Genomic DNA, 26670 nt, shown 5'->3' on the forward strand with positions numbered 1-26670 from the left:
ACAAAGAGGAATATAGGAAGACATGGAGCAATTACAATTTTGTGTTACACAAATAAAATAATTAATTAGGCTATTTAATGTCTACAATTAAAATAAAATAAAAAACCAACAAGAAAGTTACTGATTAGTCATTGTATTTTATTGTATTAATAAGAAACAATTATTATTAAATAACTAACTAAATACATTTGCAAGTGTGTGTGCTTGTGCGTGCGTGCGTGCTTGCGTGCGTGTGTGTATGTGCGCGTGAGTGAGTGAGAGAGACAACATAAAGACATCATATACAGAATGTCCTCTAATGGTTATTTTTAGGTTTTTATTTTATAACCAAATACTAATTTTACAAGTATGTTCTGGGGACTAAAAATGTTAGCCAGGTAGAACCATTTCCATATTCGTGAATATTTATAAACATATCTGATTAATTATTTTTGTACTTAAGGATTGTAAACCATACTGAATTAAGGGGGGGGGGGGGGGGGGGGGTAAATTAAAGATATATAAAGATATAGAAAATAAATATGGAAAAGATTGATCATTAATTTCTTGGACCATAAACTTGATAGTTCTGGCCTGTACTTAGCAATCAGTTGTCTAATGTTATTATTATGATAGGCTATTATTAAACAGTAGGGTGCTTGACCGCTGGAAATACTGGCGCTGACCCAATTTAACGGCCGTTTGCCAGAGGCTACCGTCAGTGTCAGCCGTTTCAGCGTCCCGCCTACCTAAGACCCATTTTTACACCTTCATTGATCTGTGATTGACAGGAGAGAAAGAAGAATGAAGACAGAATGAATGGTGCCTACTAGTCAACAAGCATCACTGGCCAGTAAGTCAGAGCGCATGCGCAGTGCTTACGCTCTGGATGCTGCCCAATATAGAAAAGCAACCTGCCTGTTCGCCAAGGTAACGTTTCAAAGCAGAAGAAATGACTCGAAATAGTGCATCCGATATGCAAGATGGAATGTGTATTGTCAGCCAAGTGACAAAATGTGCGGACGCCGATGCTTCTCCGCGCTCAGATGGTTTCATCTTCGGTCCAAAATGCCACTTGCTTAACTGACATACGAGAATAGAGACCTAAGTAATCATTGATAAAAGAAAATCAAGCGAATCTACAAATATGAACGGTACGCTGCTTAAAAAGCGAAGGCTGGACTGTGTGTATGCGTTGCTGTTGTGGCTCCATCACGCTGTGTGGATGTGCTGTTCAGCGGCCGAAGACCATCATTTCAGCGTTGAGGTAAGACTGGCCCAGCATCAGCATCAGCATCAGCATCTTCAGCTTGAGTCATGAACACAAACGCGCGTGTTAAGAATACGCGTCCAGCTTTTTCTGAGACCTAGAAGGACAATATCGCAGGTCGTAAATAAATCAGGACAGCACTTGCACAGAATCACACTTAAATCATCTGGAAGATCTGAATGTGTGCTATGATATATACAGCTATTCTGTTCCAGTCTAGTCTAGTTTAGTCTGTACTCCTTAGACAGAAATGCAACCCTGTTTCTGTTATTTTGGTATAGTACACAGAAATGCTATCTATAGTCTGGTCTGGTTTAGCCTATTCAGTAATTCTATGCACTGAAGAAAAATAATGCAATTTTTTACCGTTCTGTTCTATTACTCTGCATACAGAGTTTAAATGAATAGAAGAACATATAAAAAGACTAGACTGGAATGGAAGAGAAAATGTTTTCTGTTTACTTTGTATAACAGAACAGAATAGTACTCAATTCATGTTTACCTTCTATTACAAAAAGAACGAAGTAGAATATCATTCTTGTTTACCTTGTATTCTGAATTACAGAACAGAAAACGATAGACTTTTATTCCTGTCTACTTACACCAAGTTACAAAACAGAATAAAGTAGATTAGGCTACACATGCTCATGGAATAGATTGCTTCTGTAATACAAAGTCAATGGGAACTATTCTGTTCTGTAATACAAAGTAAACTGAAATTCTATTCTATTCTGTAATTTGGCGTACTGAACAAAATTAATTCCTATTCTGTAATACAACGCGAATTTGAAATGTTATTCTATTCCATTAAGCCAATTCTGTTATTCAGTGTATTGAACAAAATAGAAAAGCAATCCTTTTATTATTAGATTAGAATAGAATGCTATTCTTAACCAGAAAAGAATAGAATGCTGCTATTCTATAGAAAGTAACAGAAAACAGAAATGTCATTTTATTCTGCCGTTCATAGTAACAAATAGACAGAAATTCCATCAATTCTATTTTTCAGCCTGTTCTCTAAATGTGTGCTTGAGAAGACTAAACATTAAATTCTGTTATATTCTATTCTCTTTCCTTTTGCCGATGGACTGAAGTGCTAACTGAAGTATTCCTTTAAACATGCTTATACTTAATTGTGCATTGTTACGCAATTTAATTCATAAGCTCTTAACAGTGCAGACCTGAGGTTTGAGTGAGAGAGAGAGCAGCAACAATCAGAGATATGGCTCCTTCCTCTGGTCCAAATCCATTCACTCACAGATGACAATCACACGGGGTGTGGGGTGATAGGGGAAGCAAGACCTCGATTCACTCAGTGCTACTCAACCGCAGACTCTTGCGATAATGTCAAGCACATAAAGATTATGTAAGTTGCTTAGCAACTCTCCCCCAAACTCCTTTGGGCTGGAATGGGCACAAATGTGATGTTTAGTGCTGCTGGCAGCGCTGGTTGATATTGAGAGAATTTGTCACCCGCCTGGTTCTGTTTGCCTGGGAGGCGAGAGTTGTAGAAGGTTCAGTGCCAGTGCATCAGCTCATGGTGGACATGGTATTGTCATGATAATATTGATGCTCTTTTAGAGCAGGCTGTATTGATGAAACTGTCTTTCACAAAATTACAGTAAGACCATTGGGACAGAGCCACCTGAATGCTAAATTAGTGCTCTTTGCTTTCTTGGTAACTAAAACCTCTTTCTTCATTTCATCTCTCTGCCACCCATGTAACTCCTGTGTGGGTTTTTTTTTCTGGCAGGGCTGCAGTGGTTGGCAGCAGTTGTGAGTTGAGTGCACAGGTCAGTGGTCTTAGGGGAAGAAAGAGAATGTGTGTGAGATGAGTAATGACTGCTCGGAGGGGGAACCTCTGATCCTGAACTAGGAATAGACTAGAGAGCTCAAGGTTCAAGGATTCAGCGGTGAAATCAAAATTGGGCTTTAATTATGCACGTCTTCAACATACATGTGCAAATGTGCTTAGCTTAAGTTGGTAACAACATTTCATGTAGCTCTGGCTCTATATGTGATTAATAGGTTGTCAGGGGTTGTTGCTATGTGCTATTGACCAGTGAGATACTGTAAACAGTCATCTTATTAATTGTTAGGATAAGAGGGGGTGGGTTTTGTGGATAATAGAAGTGGACATAAAGTACAGACCTTAATCAATTTAAATAAAGTTTTAAATGGATTTGGGTCATCACGATGTCATAAAAGGAGTAAAGTAGTTTGAGAATTATACTGCCGCCTGATAAACATTTGTGCTATGGGTGAATATTGACTCGTCCCTCCTTTTCTTTGAAGAAAAAAGTATACATGAAATCACCAACACTTTCATGGCAGTTCTTAACTTTTTTATTTTTATATTTTGGTTGAATTGGTGGTGAATGCATATGAATTCATACAATCTCTTTTGCACATTTGCACATGATCGGCTCACTCCCCACCGAGAGTTAGATTTAGGGGTGGACCTTCATGCTCACTTTTTTTTTAAATCATGTTTTCATAAAAATGTAATTGTACAAATTCATACAAATTCATCACCAATTCGCCAAGATGTTAAATAGTTTTCTCTTGAATTTGTGAAAACGGTGTTATTTTATCTATATTATAGATCAGTTTGGAAGCACTAAATGGGCGTTAAAATATTTCAGTACTGTATATATGTAAATGTGTTTTAGTGTAAAAATTATAATAAGAAGAATTTAAAAAGGAATCTAAGTTCTAAGTTCTACGTTCTAATTAACATTCACCGTGTAATGTGTAACATTTTTGGTGGGCAAAATTTTAATGATTGAGCTCAACTTGTATTGAATATGAATTACTCTTTTAGACTGAAGAAGAGCCTTAGAACCGGAAAACCTTAGCAATGATCTAGAAACACGTTGCATCATTTTACAGCCAACCACATCAAGCTAAAAAAAAACACTTAGCAACTACATAGCAACATCTTGGCAACCATCCACAACAACCAGCATTGTAACTGTAAGCTTTGCATTGGCAAGCTCCAAAAATCTGTTTGAATGTTGTTGAGTAGAGAGTGCAAATAAACCCATTTTCAGAGTATCGTTGACTCTTGTTGGCCTAAGACCTGTTTTAGCTCATTACACTCATGTGTTTACAGCTGATTAAAGACATAGAAAATGAATAAAAGGGTTGTCTGGCCCAGTAGGAAGCTGCAGCATGAAAAAGGCAAGGTGGGAGAGATAGAGACCAGCAAGAGAGACGTAGAGTAGATTAGTGTGTTCCTTGCTGCTGGTTAGTGGGCAGATTATGTATGTAGAGTAGCAGTACTTGAGGTTAGTTCTGCCACTGACCCCTAGGAAACTGATGCCGTTGCACTCAGGGGAAAATATGGCAGCCTATTTGCATGAAGAATTGTTTCCTGGAAACAGTAGCACATTTTAAGATGCATTTCAGCAGACTGACTCCTGTAATTGACTACATTGATTGGCTTTTGCTGCAAGATGCAAATGAGAGAAGTGTGAGAGATAGTGTGAATGAGCTACAGAGAAAGAACAAGTGAGAAAATTCATTTTTCATTTTTATCTCAGTTTTAGGTTTAGTTATTTAAGTACATCAAGTTCATTTTAATTTCAAGTAATTATGTTTTTTTTTAATGGTTGAAATTTTTGTTTCAGTTTTAGTTATATAATAACTGATATAAATAACTGCAGTTAAAACAGACACTATTAAACACACTGCAGTTAGAACACAACATTGTTACTGTACTTATAGAATATATAAAAGCACACATCTCTATCTATGAAACTGCAGCCTCTCGTCAGATGTCACACTCAAGACATTATGTATTTATGATGGATTTTTCATCTTAGTGGATACACTCAAAGGTCTCCATAAGGAACACTGTTGTTCCAACGTCCTCCAGAAGGATGTTTTTCATCATCATCTCGTCATGCCCTTTTTCTGTCTGTCTCTGCCATCTGTTATAAATGTAACAGCAGCTTCTGGGTAATGATTATTTTCATGTTGTCATGGTAGGGTGAGATTGTGACAGGATGCAAAGCACCACCTAATGACTCAGCAATTTGAACATCAAGAAAACCTGTCTTAGCCTGGCTTGCTTTTGATATCAGACCCCATGTTTTAAAGCACTTATTGCATGTATATTATGGACATATGTATAGTCCGCTTTCAGCACTTCACAAAAGTTTTGCATCTCGTCTTTCTGTGGTTAATATTCACTCTTGTCAGATTCTGCAAATAGAAATAATTCAGGTCTTTTTAAAATGTATTCTTGTAATTAATAAAGCCTGTATTACTGTATACACACATTTTGGAGAGATCATTTGGCTAATTAGGATGAAATTTGTATTTCTGTCAACGTGTTTTTTTTTCTCTCCTAGTAAAATATTAATGTTCCCTCAACTTGCAGTGTTAAGTGTATTAAGCCAATTAGTGAAGTGGGTGGTGTACACAAAAGTAAATAATATGGTAGTTCTTCTACCAATATACACCACGATTTACATATGTGATTTAAAAACATCTGGTTTCACCAGTACGATATGACTTTATATATTAATATGAAATTATAAGAAGCGTTATTAGGCATTAATTAATATAAGTAGCTTTTATATAAAAATATATGCTTCATTTCAAGGTCCAATTCTTGCTATTAACATACAATTAACTGTGACTTTTTCATTAGTAAACTCCTAATTTGCTGCTTATTATTATTTAGTAAGGTAGTTGTTAAGTTTAGGTGTTAGTTAGATTTAGGGATGAAAAATATGGTCATGCAGAATATGTGCTTAATAAGTACTAACAAACAGCCAAGATGTTATTAATAGACATGCTAATAAACAACTAAAGGTGGGGTAAGCGATTTCTGGAAGTCAATGTTGACATTTGAAATCACCAAAACAAACACGCCCCTAGGCCCTATTTTGATAGCTCCGCCTCACACATATGTACGCAACCCAGGCAATGATTAATTCTGTGAAACAAAGCAAAACCAATTGTACACCGTTGGTGTTTCTCAATGTCAAGGAAGGATCCTCGGAAGCCAGTATTTCGAGGATGCTACGTCATCGACATCCGTCGAAAGACTGTTCCAATGTCGAGGATCCTCGGAATTTCTACCAAGGACTGAGTCCTTCGTTCGAAAAATATCCCATACACAGGAAAGGATGCATATGTGTATCCTTCGCGCTTTCAAATCACCCACAATCCTATGCGCACAGCTTTGCTATCTTGTTCAAAAATTCAAAAATTTCGAAGGTTAGCGGAGTCGGAGCGTTAACGGTTTTTATTTACGTTACTAAACATTTGTTATAACTGTAGTAAATATAAGTAAAGTTTAACGTTTAAATGCCAGTACAAATTACTACCATATTGATATTGTAAATTATACAAATACAAATGGTTAACTGAACCGGACCTGTCATTTAACAATTGGTTGCGTCATCGGCATTTCTTTTATAAGTAACTAGTTAAGTTGTCCAAAGTTGTCCACAACTTTCAAAGGCGGGCAAGCTCGACACGCAATACCACTTCTGTCTCATCATTCACCTCATACGCGCACTGTCCTGTTTTCTTATGCTTTGGATAAATGTGCATTAGTAATATTTTGCTCGATGCGCCCTCTTGTGATCTCAGGAGAGAAGCCAAAAGCTTTTCTTCACCCTAACTGAAACTATGCATTTTAAATTCAAATATATATTTTTTATTTATATTTAAGAACAAAATTCGAATCTAGTATTTCAGCTATTTTGACAGCCCTACTAGACAGATTTTAGCTGTTGCGGTGCAGACACAGTGTTACTCACCTATCGAGAAGAAACAAAGCAACCTCAGTGTCTGATCGCAGACCTTCTGCTCCTTGAGTTCTCTCCAGTGCTGGAAAGCTGATCCGATATTTACATGGGTCCTACTTCTTGTTCCACAGATGTTTTCCTGACACAGATGTTTTTTTATCCTCCATCTCTATCTTTCTGTCACTCGGCTCGCTCTTCTCCACATCATGAGTAGACCCGCCCCTTACTGCTGATTGGCTACAAGTTTGTTTCGCTAGTCTGCCCAAATCGGTTGTCTAAAGCGTTTTTGAAAAAACGCTTACCCCACCTTTAATAGTGAGAATTGGTCCCTATACTAAAGTGTTACCAAAAATTGTAAAACAAAATCATACATTCACCCGGCATAAATAATGTATGTATTGGACATCCAGAGACATTTAGTAAGATACAGAATTCACTTGATATGGTTATATCAAATGGTACAGTATGTTATGTTTAAGAAATTATAGACTCTCATTCAAAAGTTTGGGGTCTGTAAGAGCAACATTGATAATAATAAGAAATGTTTATTGAGCAGTAAATTAGAATTAATTCTGAAAAAACCGTGATACTAAAGACTGGAATAATGGCTGTGCAAGAAACTACATTTTAAAATATATTAAAACAGAAATCAGTAATTTTAAATTTTAATAATATTTCTAAATAGTGTTGTATTTTTTATCAAATAAATGCATACTTGATGAGCAGTAAAAAAGACTTCTTTCAAAAACATTTAAAGAAACACACTGATCTTCTGAATGGTAGAATACATTGTCTTTTATACAATTTGAACTAGACTGTAATTTTTGTGTATTGCTTTCTTTTTTTCTCTCTTTCTTTTTTTTCTTTCTTTGCTTGATGAGTCAATAAATAATTACACTTGAGAAAAGACTGAAAAAAAAAAGGAAAAAAATCTTGGAGAAATCAGTTGGCTCATTCAGATGAAATTCCTTTGGTTGGGGATGCTGGAACACCGTTGGACCGCAGAGAAGATGTTAGTTATACAATCATGTTTGCTAGATGCTCCATTTCTCACCTGTTAAGCCTGTTTTTCATCATATTGCTTTATTTCTGCATAAACATGAGTGTGAGAGCGTCTGTGTGTTTACCTGAAGAGCAATCTTGGTTTTATTTGACACACACTGAGTATATTAACGTGGCAGATTTTTTTTTTCTTTCATTGCCATTTTTAATGCGCATCAGTTTGGCTGAGCTCTGTATTTATAGCTTCACAAGAGAGTGATTACAGCACCCTGAGGATGACAAAGTTGCTTCTATCTATGACTCTTTATCACCATGGTTACACCCTGCCATACCAGACCCCTGCGGCTCTATAGCACATCTGTGTTTTCTTCATATAAATTAGTAATCAGCCCTTGTGTTGGTTAGAGACGCAGGATCTGATTAGTGCTAGAGAATCAATTTGGCTCTCAACCGATTTTGCTTTCTCATAAGGAGAACTAAGCCTGCATAGATATTCTACAGAATATCACTTAATGACCTTTTATAAGATACATATACAACACTAATATTGAAATGAATGTTTTTTCTGTATATATATATATATATATATATATATATATATATATATATATATATATATATATATATATATATATATATATATACAGTACATTTATATCATACATGTACATATACAGACATTCATATTGAAGTATTGATTTCTGTGGCGGCAGAGCACTAAAACGTTTAGTTTGCTTTTTGTTTATGGATTATTTCAAAGTATGTTTGACCTCAAGTACATTATCTTAAAAGCTCTTTCCAGCATAATGTTGTTTGGAATGAAATGATCTTAACATGCACCTTCAGAATACCACTCTTCTCAAATCACAGCTGTCTCATAGGATGCATTACAACAGACCATTGCAGTTCAATGCAAAAACAAAGAGAGTTCATTAAATGCTCACACTTAGCGCTCTCTAAGCATGCCTTTTGCTGAATTCAGAACTGTATGCAAACTTAGTACTCTTACTATTCGTATATGTACCCTTACTTGTCATATGGTGAAAGTAGTATGCTAAATTAATTCAGCCATTTAAATCCTAAGGCTGGCAAACTAGCATCTCTGGAAGGTCAGTGTGATACTTTAAAACTGATAATGAAACTTTAACTGTACTGAAAAAAAAATTCCCTTTATTAATAAACGACTCATTTTGATAGGCAAGACACTTTATAAATATTTTTGATCTCAAATATCATGCAACATCCCTTAGGAAAATGAACCATGGTTAATATTCATGAGGGATATCCAGTCAAAATTCATCAGTCATTTTACACTCTTGTGAAAAAGATGTACACTCAAGCATACTTTAAAAAAATAGTACATACTACAGAAATAGAATGCTTTAAAATAATATGTTTAAAGGTTCTGTATGTAGGATTGACACCGAGTGGTTGAACTAGGTATTGCTGTCCAAATTCATGTGTTTTCTGCAAACTGGCAACCTGGGATGCTGAAATACAATTGGGTAAACTGGCAGTGGGCGGGTTTCACAAACCAAAACAAAGATCTACATTCCGGCCCAGAACACACATTTTCAAAGAATAACTGACTGAAGTATTGTTTTTCAGATAAACAAGTATGTTAACTTAGCATGTTTCTTAAATATCTGGAAAAATATTATGGTATTTTTATGCTTTAGTAGTCAAAATCTTACATACCTTACAGCACCTTTAAGTGTGAACTGATGTGAGTGTGAATGTGTGAATGTTCTCTGACACCTTATTGCATGATTTATTATTAAACAAAAAGGTATAACTTTAATATATTAAAGTGTAAATTTAGATTAATTTAATTTAAGTGGGTTTTGACCGAATGGCAACCAGGCGGGAAGGAAGTCGTCCGGAAGTTGAAGTCGGCCGCGTGCCGCCATCTTGTAGCAGAACTTCACTTGCGTTAGCATCTCTTCTATGTTACATTATGGCCCCGTAGAAACAGTTTTTGTAAAAATAGGCTAACGATTGCGTCATAACCACTCGACTCTCTGTCGCACAGTAGAGAAATTACCGTACAGACAGGAGGAGAAGCTCGCAGGCAATCGGGGAGACGTCAAGAGAGAAGCCCATAGATACAAGCCCTGGCATTACATTTTGAATTACTATACAAAATAATTAATCAGAATACTTACTCCTGCTCACTCACGCCAAAGAACTCCCTGCTCAAGCTCGCCGTCTCTGCAAGATTAACGATGGCAGTTTGCACGCACAGCTACTAGAAGATTTACATCTGTCAGACAGGTTGCTGACGTCATCAAGCTTAGTTTGAGTCTGCGCGTCAGAAACGGAAGTGCTAAAAATCGCTAAAAATGGGCTTCACCTGTCTCAATTGAGTTCCAATGGGGTCGCTGTGTCCATTTCTTTTACTGTCTATGATGGCAACCTTCCCATCTCTCTGTTGAAGACAACACGGAAGTGAACTGCAATTCATCGATTTACCAAAGACTCCAAAAGGGAGTCAGTCCCATAGACTCCCCATGTTAAAATGCTCAACTTTACAGAAGAAAAAAAAAAGTGTTTACAGCCTGGTTCAAAAAGTGGTTTTGGTCTATATAGCTCATTTTGCCCTTCATGACAACTGTCAGAGGGTGATTTTTTTAATTTTTATAACTCATCCGTTTAAATTAAATTAAGCCTTAAAGTTCTGCATAATTAAGGGCGTGGTCACTTGAGTGACAGGTGGATCGTCAATGTTGACACTGCTGTCGAGCTAGGTGGGTGTGGTTTCAGCAACCAGCTCCCGCCTCTTTGCCCATTTTCAGTGGCGACGGCCACCTCCACCCACTTTGACCTTCAAAAACACTCTTCAGAAATCTTTGGATAATGTCACGGACACTACGTCCATGTTTTTATACATTCTATGGTTTTGACCCACTTATGGAAGGAGTTTAGTATCTTCTTAAGTAATTTCATAATTACATCTTGTCATAATTACATATTGTCTTCATATGGCTAAAGTGTACTGTCAAATATGCACTGACAAGCATTTATGGTAAACTAAAATAAACTTTAATGTAATTTTATAAGTTTATAAAAGTTTATAATATATTCCTATATTTAATTGTAACAAAAAAAAAAAACATAGTCATGAAAGTGCACTCTCTTTAAGACCACTTAAAAGCCCTTTTATTTCATGAATATGATATATTTTTAGTACAATACAATAGTTTAAGTACAATAAAAAAAATTGACTTTTAATGTTTAAATTACACTACAAGTGCACACCTTTTAGATACAAGGATATACAACTATAATATTTAGCCCAGTGTCTGCATGGTGAATCACACTTCTGCTGCTGTTTATGCATATACAATATTGTTAATATTCTTAATAAACTATAATCATGTCAGTTATTTGCATGTACTGTTGGGCCTGGTTCATGTTAATCAATTGCAACGTTTGATTATATAAACATTTTGGTACTTTTGTATGCCAAACAATTTTGGTATCATGTTGGGTGACCATTCAATGTCCAATATACAATCTCAGCTTGAGAACAAAAGCATCTGAGAACCAGGATAAATTCAAATCCTGTACCCCTAAACATGTACGTAGGCTTTTTTCTATGCCTTGTGAAGGCATGTTTAGCTTCTTATTCTTTGTTTTATTGTTCAGGCTACAGCTGAGCCTTGTGGTTTAGCTGAGGACATGTTGTCAGGTTACATTTGTTCTGTCTTTTGCAGGCATGGTTACAGAGGTATGGCTACCTCCACAAGACACAACCTAACATGGCTGTCCTGCGATCAGCCCAATCCATGCATTCTGCTATTGCTGCCATGCAGCACAAATATGGACTAAACGTCACAGGGAGTCTAGACAAGCAGACAATAGAGTAAGTATTCCTAAGCACACATACAGTAAAACTCTGCCCTTTGTGTATGAAAATGCCAATTGTATTTTTATTGCTACATGGTTTTTGCAAAAGCTGTTTGACTCTGTAACATTCCAAATGTTGCAGGGTTGAGTTACTAAGATGAAGGTCAATCCAAAAATGGCTAGGAATTGTCTTATCATCACACCACATGAGTAAACATAATGATATGCATTATGACATACATAATGACATTTAGTAAAAAAAAAAAAAAAAAAGAACTCTATGATGTCACTCACTGTGATATTATGCCAGGATGAGAATGAAACATTGAAACTATGTTATTTTAATTGCAATATTATTTTTTTATGTATCCCATTAAACTGTAATGGTGATTTACAAGGACATACAAAATGGCAGGTTTTACAAAATCTTAAATTTCAATAAAACACAAGCTCTGTCAAACAATATAATAAATCCAGCATCTATTTTCCATGCTATTTATATCAGTAGTAAATAATGTTCACAAAAATGGGACACAAATGACACAGTTTCCTAGAAATGAGTCATCATTTGAAGAATTTAATTTTTGATTCAAATTAATCACCTTTTCTTTGGACTGAACATTTCAACCCTGCTCTCTGATGTTTAGCTTGGACACCACAAGCCATTTTCCAATCTAAAATGTTTTGAGAACATTTTCTACTGTACTGTGTTATGAAGCATGATCGCACTCTCTGCTTGACCTTGAAGTCCATTTTATTCTGCCTTTAGACAGTTCTTTTTATTCTGTTTGTGTTTGTGTAAAATTTAATTTTATGGTTTATTGATGACAAGTTAAGATGATGCACTGATTTTCACATTCAGTGACATAAATAAATATATTATCTTTTATTAGTAGGTTTGTACATGCTAATTAACGTAAGCTGTAATGATGAAATTATGTAACTTGCAGTAAAACAGAACAGCGGGTGATTTTGATGGCTATAATTTGGTGCTGAATGTCTGTAATATATGTTTTTGTGCGTATTTTTTTATGTATCTCCAGAACAGTAATCCACTGACAACAATATAGTAAACACAAGAACACTGATTCATTTTAAAAGTCTAATGAGTATTCTGATGAATGAACGCAGTTATTTTTAAATCCATTCAAACACGTGTATAGTAATGCCTTAAAGCAGCATGTTAGCTAACTTAGATTTAAATGTGATGAAGGTCTGAAATGACCTCTCGTCTCCTGCCTTTGCTCTTTTTTCTCCTCTAGCTGGATGAAGAAACCCAGATGTGGGGTACCAGACCTGCTTGGCGGCATATCTGGATCCCGCAGGAAGAAGCGCTATGCACTAACTGGACAGAAGTGGCAACGCACACACATCACATACAGGTTAGAGAGAGACACGATGCCTCTGTCAGTGTTAATGATTTAACAGTTTGGTCTATAAATACAGCACAGACATTAACAGACAGAACTGTGAAATGAAATGCTCAAAATTTATAATGGAGCTTTAAATAAGTAGTCTTAAAGGTACAGTTGTCCTAAAGGCATAGTATACCAATTTTATGTAATTCTGTTTATTAATGATATTATAGAAAATAAATGCAATCATCAAAATTTTATGTTAAAATTATTAAGTATGCATGGGCAGTATTAGATAAATGTTTATGTTCTAACATATATAACTTCCAGAATAATTTACTCAAGAATCACTTAAATCTTACCTCAACAGATGCACATGCATATTAACTCTTTCCCAACCAGAGTTTTTTTTTTGTTTGTTTCCAGTCACTGCTAGCATGTAACATTTGTACAAAATTGTGGCCCCCAGAATATATAATTTTATGAATGTCTGAACACGAATATGTCGAATGTAAGAATAGAGCCTCTATGCTTATAAATAAGTAACTAAAATATATAATTCTAGCTAGGGTAAGTAAAAAAAAAAAAAATTAAACAAAAAGCTGAGACAATAAAAAAAAAATTCAAAGACTACGCCTAGATCGAATTCAGAACAGTGCTTAAACATATATGGAGTACATTGCTTCCATCAACACCCCCAAAGTTTACATAGTCTCCACTTCCTGGGTCAGCATTTAATCTGGTAACATTAGGCAGTTTTGACTGATATACTGTTTAATGTTGGATGATCACTTTATTTGACATATTGCTAGTTTCTGCTATAGCTTAGCCCTATTTTGATCCAGAGATTCAATACACTTTCAGAAGATGTATACTAGCGCCCCTACCAAGAATTCTGCCATTGGCAGGAAAAGAGTTAATGTGAACTGTATCTTTAAGACAAGTTAAGGTTAAAGGGGCGGTACGTTTACATTAGGGACCGAAACACTAAATTCGAATTTTCTACATAAATAATATCAAATTTCGAATTATATTTGAATTTAAAAGGCATAATTTCAGTTAGGGGGGAAAAAGCTTTTGAATTCTCTCCTGAGGGAACAAGAGGGCACATCGCACAAAATGTTATTCACATTTCTTCAAAGCATAATAAAATAACACGACTATCTTTGAAAAAAAGTGCATAAAGTTTTAAATAATGTTTATAAACCATATATAATTTATAAAGTTGCTTAAACAATTAGAAAAAAAACAGCACCATGCATGTATATATAATTTAATACAAAGGACCAAAAACTAATCACAGTAGGCTACTTTCTTCATTTAAAAACATGATATACAGTGATATGAGGAAAAACTTCCATAAAGTCTCGAGACATGATTTTTAAAAGTTGAACTTACATTAATTTTACATGGCTTTCTAAACATACCGCTCTCTTGTTTGAGACGTGAGTGCAACGTCCCTCTAGAAAATGTGATAAATATGCGTTCTGTGTGAACAGCTTGGTTTCAGTTTTGATGTAAACAACATCTTCTCCACACTGATGCTCTCGTTTTCCGCAATATACTGAATGAACAACATAGCAGCGCTGCATCTAGTGAGTTCAACTGGCCAGGCTAACGAAAGCATTAAAATGCAATGACACGTACATCGCCGTCGCATTTCGTGCGCCACTGATAAGACTGCATGACGGCCGATGGTTCAACATTTTTGCATTTGAATGTGCATTTTTTTTTTTATTCGACGAATATTCAAAATTAGATTTTTTTGACAGCCCTAATTTGCATATCATCTGACATCTTGTGTGAATCCTGCCCTCTTTCTGATGTTTAACTCTTAAAATGAATTGAGGTGAATTTTGACAAACCAGACCCTGATAGGTTGAAACAGACGGACCTGGCTCAAATTGTCCTGTCACTGCCATCCTATATGCTGCACTGCAGTGAAGACACAGCCAATATAATAGCATATAATAACCTCCAGCATTCACTCTTTAACCTTCAGGAAACATATTTGAATTCCCTGAAGATTACCTTCTAAAGGGCTCGGAGGAAATAGTGTGTTCTCTCACCTCAATTTAGACTTTCCTGGTTACAGCGGGCGATAACGGAAATGATTTATTCAAATCCTGCTTTTTTAATTGATGGGCCACCTATGCAAATGGAATGTAAATGAAGACAGGCTTGGCAGTGAGTGACTGGCCTCTATAGAGAAAAGTCAGCTGAGATTTTCAGGGCCTCTCAGTCTGTTAGAGGAAGATAAAGACTTCAATGTGGGAAACTCAGCAGAGATGCCAGTCTAAGGGCAGTTGGTGCAGTTCACTTTGGAAATGAAAATGCTCCCTCTTTTTTGTGATATTAACACATCATAATAGTAAGGGTTTTTACTATGACATTTGATAGTGGGGGGCTTCAATCATATTGAAGGTTCTGATATTAATATCTGATTAAATGTGGAGAACACAAACTCAAAACACACCATTTATAGCACATATGAAACAATGAATTGCTGGAGATATTACAGACACTCTCGCAGATATAAACTCACCCTTGTACCAGAAGAAACTGCAACATTACACTTTACACAACATTATGCTAATAGAAAGCACTTAGGAAGACAAATGAATTAAAGTGAAATACATAATAAAATACATTATTTTACCAAAAACAAATATTAAAATATGAGGTTTTTGTGTGGATAATATAATTAAACAAGAACGCTGGGGGAAATTTTTTTTTAAAGTTGATAAAATAATAGATAGGACAGTCAGCTGTGGTCTGAGTTTTTAAGAGAGTATAGCTCAATAAGCTGTATAAACGTATAAAATAAGTGATACAAATAAGCTTGCAACTGAATATGAATATTGTGCATTACTGATATAAAACATTACTTTGGCATTACTTTTACACAAAACATTTTATAACTTTTATAACAACTTAACAAGGTTGTAGAGTTGAATATGCACTAAAATAAGTTACATATTCTGAAATTAAAGATGAAAACAATAACTGATAATCAAAAACAAATCAATTACGGATCAGTGATCATAAGGGATCAAACTAATTTATGTTATTTAAACTTTTTCTACATTACAGTTTTCTCAAACTTGAAAAGTTTGTTTGGCCAAATTTAAGTTGGATTTTTATTTATTTATTTATTTATTTATTTATTATTTTTACAGTGTATAAATTATCACATGTTAAAATATCTCTTGGATTCGTGATGTTCCAACAACAGAAAAAAAAAGTTTAACTATCCCCACAAAAGCAATATAAAAACACCAAAAATATTGAGTATGGAGTGTATAACAGTTAACTATTAAGAGTTCTTCTTCTTCTTCTTCTTCTTCTTTCTCACCTGCACAGTCATTGTGTTTATTGTCTGTTATGGGGCTTGTAAGCCCTGAAGTGCAAAGCTTTAAAGCACTGAGGGGCAATACGGACCAAAAGCAAGCCTGAAGCTAACCATAAATTGGACTTTGCCATTGCTTAGTGTTTATATTTACTAGTAAATCTTGTTTTTTCTTTTCTTTTTGTTGTTTTTAGCATTAAAAATGTCACTCCTAAAGTGGGAGCACGAGAAACGCATGAGGCCATTCGCCGGGCGTTTGACGTATGGCAAGGTGTCACGCCGCTACGCTTTGAGGCCGTGCCCTACAGCGCTCTGGAGAGCGGCAAACGTGACGTCGACATCACCATCATCTTTGCCTCTGGTTTCCATGGTGACAGCTCTCCTTTTGATGGAGAAGGAGGCTTCCTGGCACATGCTTATTTCCCAGGGCCGGGCATAGGGGGCGACACGCACTTCGACTCAGATGAACCCTGGACACTGGGCAACCCAAACCATGATGGTGAGAGAATGGCAGGTTAGGCCACATTTTCAATTTCAACAATAAACAAACCAATGAAGTTGCTGTTTCAGCAGGAATGTGAAAGTGACAGAGCAGCTAAATCATTAATGACATCTGGAGACTTTCACAAGCACCACTGAAAAATTAATTACAGTGTTTTACAGCTAAAGTTAAGAACAAATGCAAAACAAGACTTGCTTGTAAATTAATTAGTGCTACAATTTACTTGCTGAAATGAGTGTGTTAACAAACTGTGCTGTAAACACTAAGGGGAGAATTTACTAAACTGCTACAACACGTGTGTGGTATTTAAGTACAAACTCAACAACGTATTCTTTAACCAGCTTAAGCAGGTAAAAAGTATCCAAAGAGTCATCATGATTGAAATATCCTTAAATGTTAGATATGATAACTTCTGTTCTAACAAGATATCTGTAAATATGTTTTCTTGGCCCTGTTATCATTCACTGCACTGCAGACATGCACCAATTCTAATATTCAAAGAGCCCATTTTAGATTGTGTTGGTCAAGTTGCATACTGTACTCCCAATAAAGTCTGTCAGATTTCAGTAATCTTCTGCATCCTCCACAAACAACTGCTGAAATGCATCTGTGCATGGTATTTGAGTGCATACTTAAACAGCAGCCACTAAATGTATGTCATTTGTTAACACTTATCAGTAAAGTTGTATTTGTTAACATTAGTTAATGCATCATGAACAATACTTTACAGCCAGTAATGACGATGATCAGGTTCTAAACCCATGCAAATAATCAACACTATCGTTGGTTGTGTGCATGTCAAGTGTCAGCTTTGTTCTATATGTAGTATTTGTGTTATGGTTGTACCCATTAAATGAGAGGTAATCAGATCCGTCTCTTCACTGTGAGCTGCACTTAGAGGCACTCAGCTTTAATTACCTGGGCCGACTGGATGCAGAGAGCTTTTAAGATGCTCATCTCCTTTCACAAAATGTCTCAGGCAAGACAGTAATGAATGGGTGCAACTACATTCGCTACTGGCATTTTTACCGCCGCCTGCACTCAAGACCCTCGGCTGTTTTTTTTACTGCCCTCTCTAATGTTACACGTGCATGGCATAATAGCGTCCCATGGTTTCAGGCTTCATTAGTGTCACCACAGTCTATATGGACCACACACTGTGTGGTTTTCTTTCTTTACATTAAGTCTGATTGGCATCAACATGTTATAAAATAAACAGCAATTAGATGATTATTTTTAACAGGTCATTTAGAAGTGAATGCTTCCCATTCACTTCACTCACTGGAACCAGGTCAGACTGCACAAAGCTCTAAAAATGTACCATAAAAGCACCATAACAATAGTCGGGTACACTTTGTCTTAAGGTGTCCTTGTTGCAGGGTAATTATACATTTAGGTACTGAGTAATATTATTTAACTACATGAATTTAGGATTAGAGTTTGGCTTAATTTTGCACAATTTATTGTTATTATAGTAGAAAATTGAGACCTATATACTGTAGCTGTATGTGAGGAACAAAACTCAAATTTTGATATATTCAGATGTTGTTTGTATCCCCTGTGAAAAACACAATTTAAAAAATAAAATAAAATAATAAGTTGTCTTTGAAATATGGTTAAGTATACTACTGAATATTCTAACAAGCATTAATGGTAAACTAAAAAATACTTTAATGCAACTTCTTAAAACTTATGTCATGTTTATAAATATATTTGTAATTACACATTTGCAACAATTAAGTTGAAATTGAGTACATTTAAAATAAATTAACCTTGAACGTTACATTAAATAACAAACTACAGTTGCAATTCATTTCATTTACATGTGTGTTAGTATGTTAGTCAACACATCAATATAAGCACAAAAGATTATTAAAGCAGTGATTTCAAATATACTTAGAAAACTTAAGTTTGACATTACAAAATGCAAAAACCATGTCTGTGTAAGTACATTTAAATAGCCTTTTATTGAATTCATATTCCATTATCTGCAAGTACGGCTTTTGAAAAAAATTTACCTTCATTTTTGAATTACACTTCAAGTGCATTTAATACAATACCTAAACTAAAAAGGATAGCTTACATAACATTTTTATTGATCATTAGGTCAGCATAGAAGATATTTCCAGTTATATTGTTGTATAATACAAAGCAATGTGGGATCTGTTTTGCATTCTGTTTCCAAAGCTACTGTTTTCTGTCATGCCCACGCATTGTACACATGAACATTACAACATTAAGATGACTCTCAGATCAGGCACTTGAGTGGTGAATCATAATGCCAGATGCTTCTCAAAATAAGAGTACAAGCACAGCAAAAAACAAAGCAAATCTTGTGATTATATTTTCACTGTTGATTCTGTACTCCTTAGGTAATGACCTGTTCCTTGTGGCAGTCCATGAGCTTGGTCATGCTTTGGGACTGGAGCATTCTAATGATCCTACGGCTATAATGGCTCCATTCTATCAGTATATGGACACAGAGAGCTTCAGACTGCCTCATGATGATCTACAGGGCATCCAGAAAATATATGGTGCGTTTAAACCTTTTGCATATATATAACACTGATCAAACTTACAGTGAAGGATTTGAATACAATTTACAACAATAAGGCTAAACCATGAGATTGACCAGGTTATAGAAACATGGTGGTGGGCTTATTGGAAATGTTTTTTTTTATTTGCTGGTGAGCAACTGCATTTCAACCAGAACTACCTCACAACACCACAGCAAACTCCCAGAACACTCTAACAACTGCATAGCAGCACACTACAAATATATAATTCATATTATTATTTTTAAATGTACTTGTTTTCATTTGTAAGTAAACTTTTAACAATTTCATATGAAAGAAAAATAAATGTATCATACAAAAATGGTGATTGGTTTTCATTCAAAACACAATAAAAATGCATAAAAAATAAATTCTTGAAAAGAAAAATACTATAATACTGTAAATACTGTATGTCGTATGGCATAATCTCTTATTATTTTTCTATGGGTGGGGGGTGATGCACTGCTTGATACTACTTGAAAAAAATATTCATTTGGTGCAATCAACATGGCAAATAAATGTAATTAATAATAATTTTATAATAATAATAATAACTAATACTTATATTTATAAATGAAATAATTTATAATATTTGTAAAAAAAAATCATCTTGGAAAAAAAATACTGATTTTTTAAAAATTATATATTGGTAACATAAAAAACATTATTTAAAATGAACTAACAATGAAAAAGATTTATATGACATTTAACATGGTATGGAATGGAATTTTACACAACCACTTGAAATACAAAGTGTACATTCATTTATTTGAACTTGGCACATGAGATTTCAAATACATCTGTAATGTCATTTGACACTCTTGTGATTTGAATTTTGTATTCATTCTGCAGGTCCTCCAGACAAAAATCCTCAGCCTACTAGACTGCTTACGACTGCTACGCCTCCTCGCCTGCACCTACCAACTGACCCTCGAAAGCATGACCGACAGGGTCGCCCCCATCGCCCTCCGCAGAAGTCAAAACCAGCCCACCCCAACTCCAAACCCAACATCTGTGACGGAGGTTTCAACACTTTGGCAATCCTACGACAGGAGCTGTTCATCTTTAAGGTATGAATAATGAACAGCTTCACTGAGAATTAGAGAAGCATAAACTGTGTGTTTCCTAACACCAGCACACTCTTATTAGGATCAGTGGTTCTGGAGGGTGCGAGATAATTCAGTGGTACCTGGATACCCGATGCAAATTAACTACTTCTGGAGAGGTCTGCCTCCCAAGATCGATGCTGTCTACGAAAACAGCGAGGGGAAGTTTGTCTTCTTCAAAGGTAAGATGTTTTAAATCTTTCAGACTAAATATAGACGTGAATATGTGAAGGAAAGAGCTCAGCTTTCAGGATCTACTAAGGGCATTTTCACACCGAGTTAGTTTCAGAACCTGCATGGCATGTTTTCTCCCTTAGTTCAGTTCATTTATGCATGTATTAATACAGCAGTTGCCCCAAGATCCACACCAAAATAACAGACTGAACGCAAACAATTTGGAAGTGCTGAGAAGACCAATGAACCAAGCTGTATTATCATTTATAATGGGAAATTTGTAACGTAAAAATCAGCAGTGTCTGATTCTGTGGGTGAGCACATTAGTTAACATAGTTCATCTCAAACGATTATGATCTTGATTGGACATTATGAATGATGGCTACATTGACAATAAACCAGTGAAGCCAACTTCTCCATGAATGATGCTACGAGGGACATAACCCCATGTAGGGGACAGTTTAAAAAAATGGCAAAAAAATTACAAAATCCACAGCAATCTGACATGCTTTCAAATGCTTCCTTGTAAAAGTGAACTGAACCAAGAAGCAAACAATCTACAGATGTGAAAACAGTCATAATTATCTCCGGTTTTATTATTATTACAATCAATTATAAATAATAATACCATTATTATTACTAGAATAAGAAGAACTTGCATGCATTTTAAACACTAAATGCAACCTTTTCCTTTTCTCTGCATTTCTGAAGGCAACCGGTTCTGGGTGTTTAAGGATACAACTCTACAGCCCACATATCCTCAGGACATTTCTCTTTTTGGCAGTGGGATGCCCACACAGAGCATTGAAACCGCTGTTTGGTGGGAAGACGTGGCCAAAACCTACTTTTTCAAAGGGGACAGGTCAGTTTTATAGCTTCTAGCTACAGTGTACAATGGGACCCAGTGGACACCGCCTTCACTTGACTGTTCCATAATGTCTGAGACCGTTTTTTCTGTCTCTGTCTACTATTACAGATACTGGAGGTACAATGAGGATATGAGAACCATGGACCCTGGATATCCAAAACCCATTACTGTGTGGAAAGGCATCCCAGACTCTCCACAGGGAGCCTTTGTGGACAAAGAAAATGGTGAGACACTGAAATAATCCTAGCTGACAGCACAGAGCCTTGCAAAGTACCCCAAACCAATTTGCTCATATTACAAAACGAATTTTGTAATATAGCCATTGCGTTTCACAGTACTGGAACTCACAATTAATTATTGCTATAATTGCATTTGTATTGGTGCCATGACCCGGTGGTTTATACATATGCTCAGACACGTTGAGTTGTGACTATTTATGTAGGTATTATTATTATTACAGCAAATGCAATATGAAAAAAAAATATAAAATCAATTTTTTCACAAAGTGAAATATTCAGTTTTTCTTAACTACACAAGGACAAAAGTATTGGGACACACTTTTTAATTATCGATATTCCATGGTCAGCTGTAAGTGGTATTATTGGAAAGTGGAAGCATGTAGGAACAGCAACAACTCAGCCATGAAGCAGATGACCACATAAAGGTCACCAAGTGCTCGGGTGCATGGTGCGTAAAAGGCACCAACACTCTGCTGATTATAAACTTCCACTGGCATTAATATCAGCAGCTGCATGCAAGCTTCACTTACCAAAATAATGTCAAGCATTGTATGTAAAGCACACCACCACTGGACTCTGGAGCAGTGGAAACTTGCTCTGTGGAGTAACAAATCACGCTTCTCTGTTCGATATTCTGATGGGCGAGTCTGGGTTTGGAGAATGCCACTGACCCGTTCTTCTACGTCGCTGACTCAGTTAACTGGATTTGATTGTTGACAAGATTTGGTATGATCTCGGATCTCTGTCCCATCCACCGCTACTTTATCACAAGAGTATCCTACTGATCCAGGCACAATAATTTTATATAATAATCAATAAAAAAATTAATTGTAAAATAATATAATACTGTTGTCTATCTAAAGACACCGTCAGTTTTACTCACTGAAAGATTTATTTGTCGTAAAATAATTACTTCATAATTGTATTAGAGTCTTACACACATGCTATACAGATAATGTAGAGTCGTGCATGATGAGGGATGACAGCTATTATAGGAGTGGATTGATGGAGTACAGGAGATGCAGATAACATGATCTTGACCCTAAAGAAACTTTAATTAATGCTGTCATGTAACAAATGTTTCAAATATAAAATTAATTGAATGACTAATTATTACTTTGAAATTAAAATGTAAAGAATGTACAAATATTACAAATCGAGAATATAAATAATTGGGAATCATTAAAAAAAACTGAAACATAAAATAAAAACTGTTCATATTTCATTTGTCTGTTATAACATTTATGTAGTTTTGTGCACTTGGCTGTTTCATTATAAAAGACCAAAAATTAATCAAGTTTTTCTTAAGCTGTGTTTTTAAATAGTATGATGTCATTACGTTTCTGTCTTGCTGCCAGCCATTTGCTGCATTGCTGTTCGATGTTTGAATATCCATATGTAGCCCCTTTTAAACCAATCCATGAATGCGCAATTATCTCAGATAACTCAATCCAACCATACTAATCATCAACAACAGGTGTGTTCCAAGATCCAAATTAGCCAGATCCTGATTAGCGTTACAATATGCTTCCAACTTTGTAAAAAAAGTTTTTGAAAACCCTTCTCCATTCCACCATGACTGTGTCCTAGTGCAAAAAGCAAGGTACATAAAGACAAGGCTTGATGTGGAAGAACTTGACTGGCCCTCACAGAGCCTTTACCTTAACCCCAGTGAACACCTTTGGGATGAACTGGAATGGAGACTGCAAGTCAGGCCTACTCGTCCAACACTGGTGCCTGAGCTTACAAGTGTTCTACTGGATAAAATGGCAAACAATCTCACAAAAACACTCCAAAATCTTGTGGAAAGTGTTCCCAGAAGAGTGGAAGCTCTTATAGCTGCAATGGGAGAACCAACTTTATATTAAAGTCTATGTATTTAGAATTCGATGGCATTAGATGTCCCTAGTCAGGTATCCTATTTCTTTTATCCATATAAGTGTATATCACAACATAAAAGTATACTGTTGAGCCACTAGACTGAAGAAATGCTCTACAACTCTTTCCATCGTAAAATCCTTCCAGAGTTTCAGGGTTGAAGTAATTGGTTCACTCTGGAGAACACTGTGTTGACTGGCAGAAGAATAGAAGTTTCTCTTAACTATGTTCTCTGTGCAAGTAGTGAGTCCTCACATGTGTCTTATGGATCTGGTGATCTCTGAGCTATAATTGGCCTCTCTGTGGCTTCTCTCACAAATATCTTTGTTCCTGCTGAGTTTTTGAGGGACATCCAATTCTAGGCAGAATTTAGGTTTATAATATCTACTGGTCTTCTTCATAATTGAACCAACAGTGCAAGATGGGACATTCAAGCACAATTCATACCAATGTTTTATTTTATTTGCAATGGCACAGGTACAGGCAGTTATATCGTAATGGTGTCTTTGTTTTTGTACTATGCATTTTCAGACCTGATAATATGATGACACTCTTGGAGTACTCTTGGAACTTGGAGTACCATGAACAAAATGTATTATTAGTAACAAATAATTGACTTGAGTTTTAATGTAATTAGATTTAAAATGTATTATTTTCAACTAAGAATAACACATAGTTGTTTTCCAGTATGCATAGTTCAATATGAGCTGTCTTCCTTTTCTCCTAAGGATTCACATACTTCTACAAGGGGAAGGAGTATTGGAAGTTCAACAACCAGAGGCTGAGAGTGGAGCCAGGTTACCCCAGGTCTATCCTGCGTGATTTTATGGGCTGTGACGGCTTACCTACCGACCCTGACTGGGACGGGAGCCCTCCAGAGGAAGAAGAGCCACCACAATATGACAATGATGACGTTGATATCGTACTCAAGCTGGAGAGCAGCGGTGGAGCAGAGAAAGCGGTGGCCATCGCCATCCCCTGCGTCCTGGCCCTGTGCATGATGGTGCTGCTCTACACCGTGTTCCGCTTCAAGAGGAAGGATACGCAGCGCCACATACTGTACTGCAAGCGATCCATGCAAGAGTGGGTCTGAGAATTCAAGGTTCCACTCCTTCTGCTAAAACTATTTTCGTCTTAAAAATCCCTTAAAAAGGTCAAAAATCTGCTCATTTTGAGGCGCTGACTTTATGTTGGTATTTGTTGGCAGAAACGAAGGACGACATAAATGAACATCATGCCAACTTCCTGCTCCCTTTGTCAGCCTTCGTAGATGGCAATGTGTCATTTTTGTATGGTTTTGGAACTCTGTGTGGCTTTGGTGGCCATTTTGGTTCCTAGAGTCCACTGCAGGAGTAAACTGTTACTCTACAAACCATAATTATGAGCTTTTCAACTGAGTTGAGAATTATTTATCACCGGACTGCTGATCTAGATACTCCATAAAGGTTGAACTCACCTGTGTCACTCTGAAATACTTGCCTGTGTTGAAAAAACTGATACCCAAACCAAATATGCCCTTAGTGTCCAAAGAGGATTGCTTCATTCACATGGAATATTCTGAGATGACTGGCTTATCGATCATTATTTGAGTTCCATTTGACTGCATTCATCTGCAGGTTATATGGGATATATCTGCTTGGAAATCAGAAGGACCTTGACATATAACATCGGGGCTGCATTGCAATATTTCGTCAAATGCCTTAATCACATATTGAGTTTATTTTTCTGTGTGTTAGTGTACATGTGCCTGTGTGAATGTGACCCCTTTCCATTAATTCCTTTGCTTCTCACTGTTCTTTTGATGCACTACTGACTGACGGAGATCTGCAGTAAGATTCGTAAGTGCCGCTGACTGTTTAAATGTTTAATTGTAAACAAGTGTATGGCTGGTGTCCATGTTTTGTGCTGTGGCGTTTTTAAAGACTCTAAAGCTGCAGCACAGAACATTAGAGTTTTTGTTAAGTGCTTCCAATCCATTCATAGGGAATTTATAAAAGAGAAGAATGCCGTTTAGCAGAAATACCAAATGAACCTTCCTTGAGAATCAGATTATCAACCATAAAAAAAAATACATGCAAATGTTAAAGTTATATATAAAAACACTTATATTAGTGAAGTTTTTAGTGCAATATGTAGGCTTGATTTGCATTTCCTGAACAAAATACTTGTGCTTGCAAGGCAGCAAGGAAAATTTTTGGGTAAACGTAGATTTGAGCTTTGGTTCGGTGAATGAAGCTGCATCATCAGCACCACTCATTTATCTTGTTGACCATGTTCAAGAAATAACCAATAATATAAGATAGTCTTTGAGGTTTAAAGCCAACGTTGACACGAAAACTGCATTGCCATATTCCATTCATTATTGTGCATGAACACAGTTGTTCAACACATGCACACTAATAAGTGTTCAGTGTCTACTGCTACTTTACTTCACAATTTACTACCAAATTATATTTAATGTTCAATGAATTTAACCTATACTAAAATGCACACTTTGTTTTAACATCACACAGATTTGAGGCATGTGAATTTTTGAACATCAAATACTGCTCCGAAGTACACATGCTCTCAAGTGGCCAAGACTGCAAGTGTGGGCATTGGAACAGGCCCATGGTTAGAATAATCTGAGCGTGCTGCTGATAAAATGTATACTGTATGCATACCCTAGTCTAGTGTATGCATGAAATCAGAAGTATACAATAAGCTTAAAAATAATGAATCCATATTTAATTTGACACAATTCAAAAAGATGCATTGAGGCATAAAAATACAATCT

General features: G+C 36.0%; 1 protein-coding gene across 2 annotated transcripts; it reads left to right on the plus strand.

Annotated features, from left to right (window-relative positions):
• Nucleotides 1-861: 861 nt before the first annotated feature.
• mmp16b (matrix metallopeptidase 16b (membrane-inserted)) lies at nt 862-25733 on the plus strand. Of its 2 annotated transcripts, none has more exons than XM_059502312.1 (10): nt 862-1246; nt 11736-11884; nt 13131-13250; nt 16767-17086; nt 19447-19608; nt 20482-20699; nt 20779-20917; nt 21621-21771; nt 21886-22001; nt 24623-25733. In XM_059502312.1, exons 1-10 carry the CDS (start codon nt 1127-1129, stop codon nt 24985-24987), a joined length of 1860 nt encoding a protein of 619 aa, XP_059358295.1. In that variant the 5' UTR covers nt 862-1126; the 3' UTR covers nt 24988-25733. The 2 variants fall into 2 exon arrangements, with proteins under 2 accessions (XP_059358295.1, XP_059358296.1); XM_059502313.1 differs by having other exon boundaries at nt 16767-17071.
• Nucleotides 25734-26670: the final 937 nt, after the last annotated feature.

The sequence above is a fragment of the Carassius carassius genome, chromosome 20 (assembly GCF_963082965.1).
Source record: "Carassius carassius chromosome 20, fCarCar2.1, whole genome shotgun sequence".
NCBI classification, from domain to species: Eukaryota; Metazoa; Chordata; class Actinopteri; order Cypriniformes; family Cyprinidae; genus Carassius; species Carassius carassius.

Excerpts from the sequence above, each read along its gene's own strand:
- mmp16b (XM_059502312.1), top strand. The coding sequence starts at position 1,127 with ATGAACGGTACGCTGCTTAAAAAGCGAAGGCTGGACTGTGTGTATGCG. Across the intron at positions 17,087-19,446 it reads TGATGGTGAGAGAATGGCAG|GTAATGACCTGTTCCTTGTG; the intron begins GTTAGGCCACAT and ends TGTACTCCTTAG. Across the intron at positions 20,700-20,778 it reads AGGAGCTGTTCATCTTTAAG|GATCAGTGGTTCTGGAGGGT; the intron begins GTATGAATAATG and ends CACTCTTATTAG.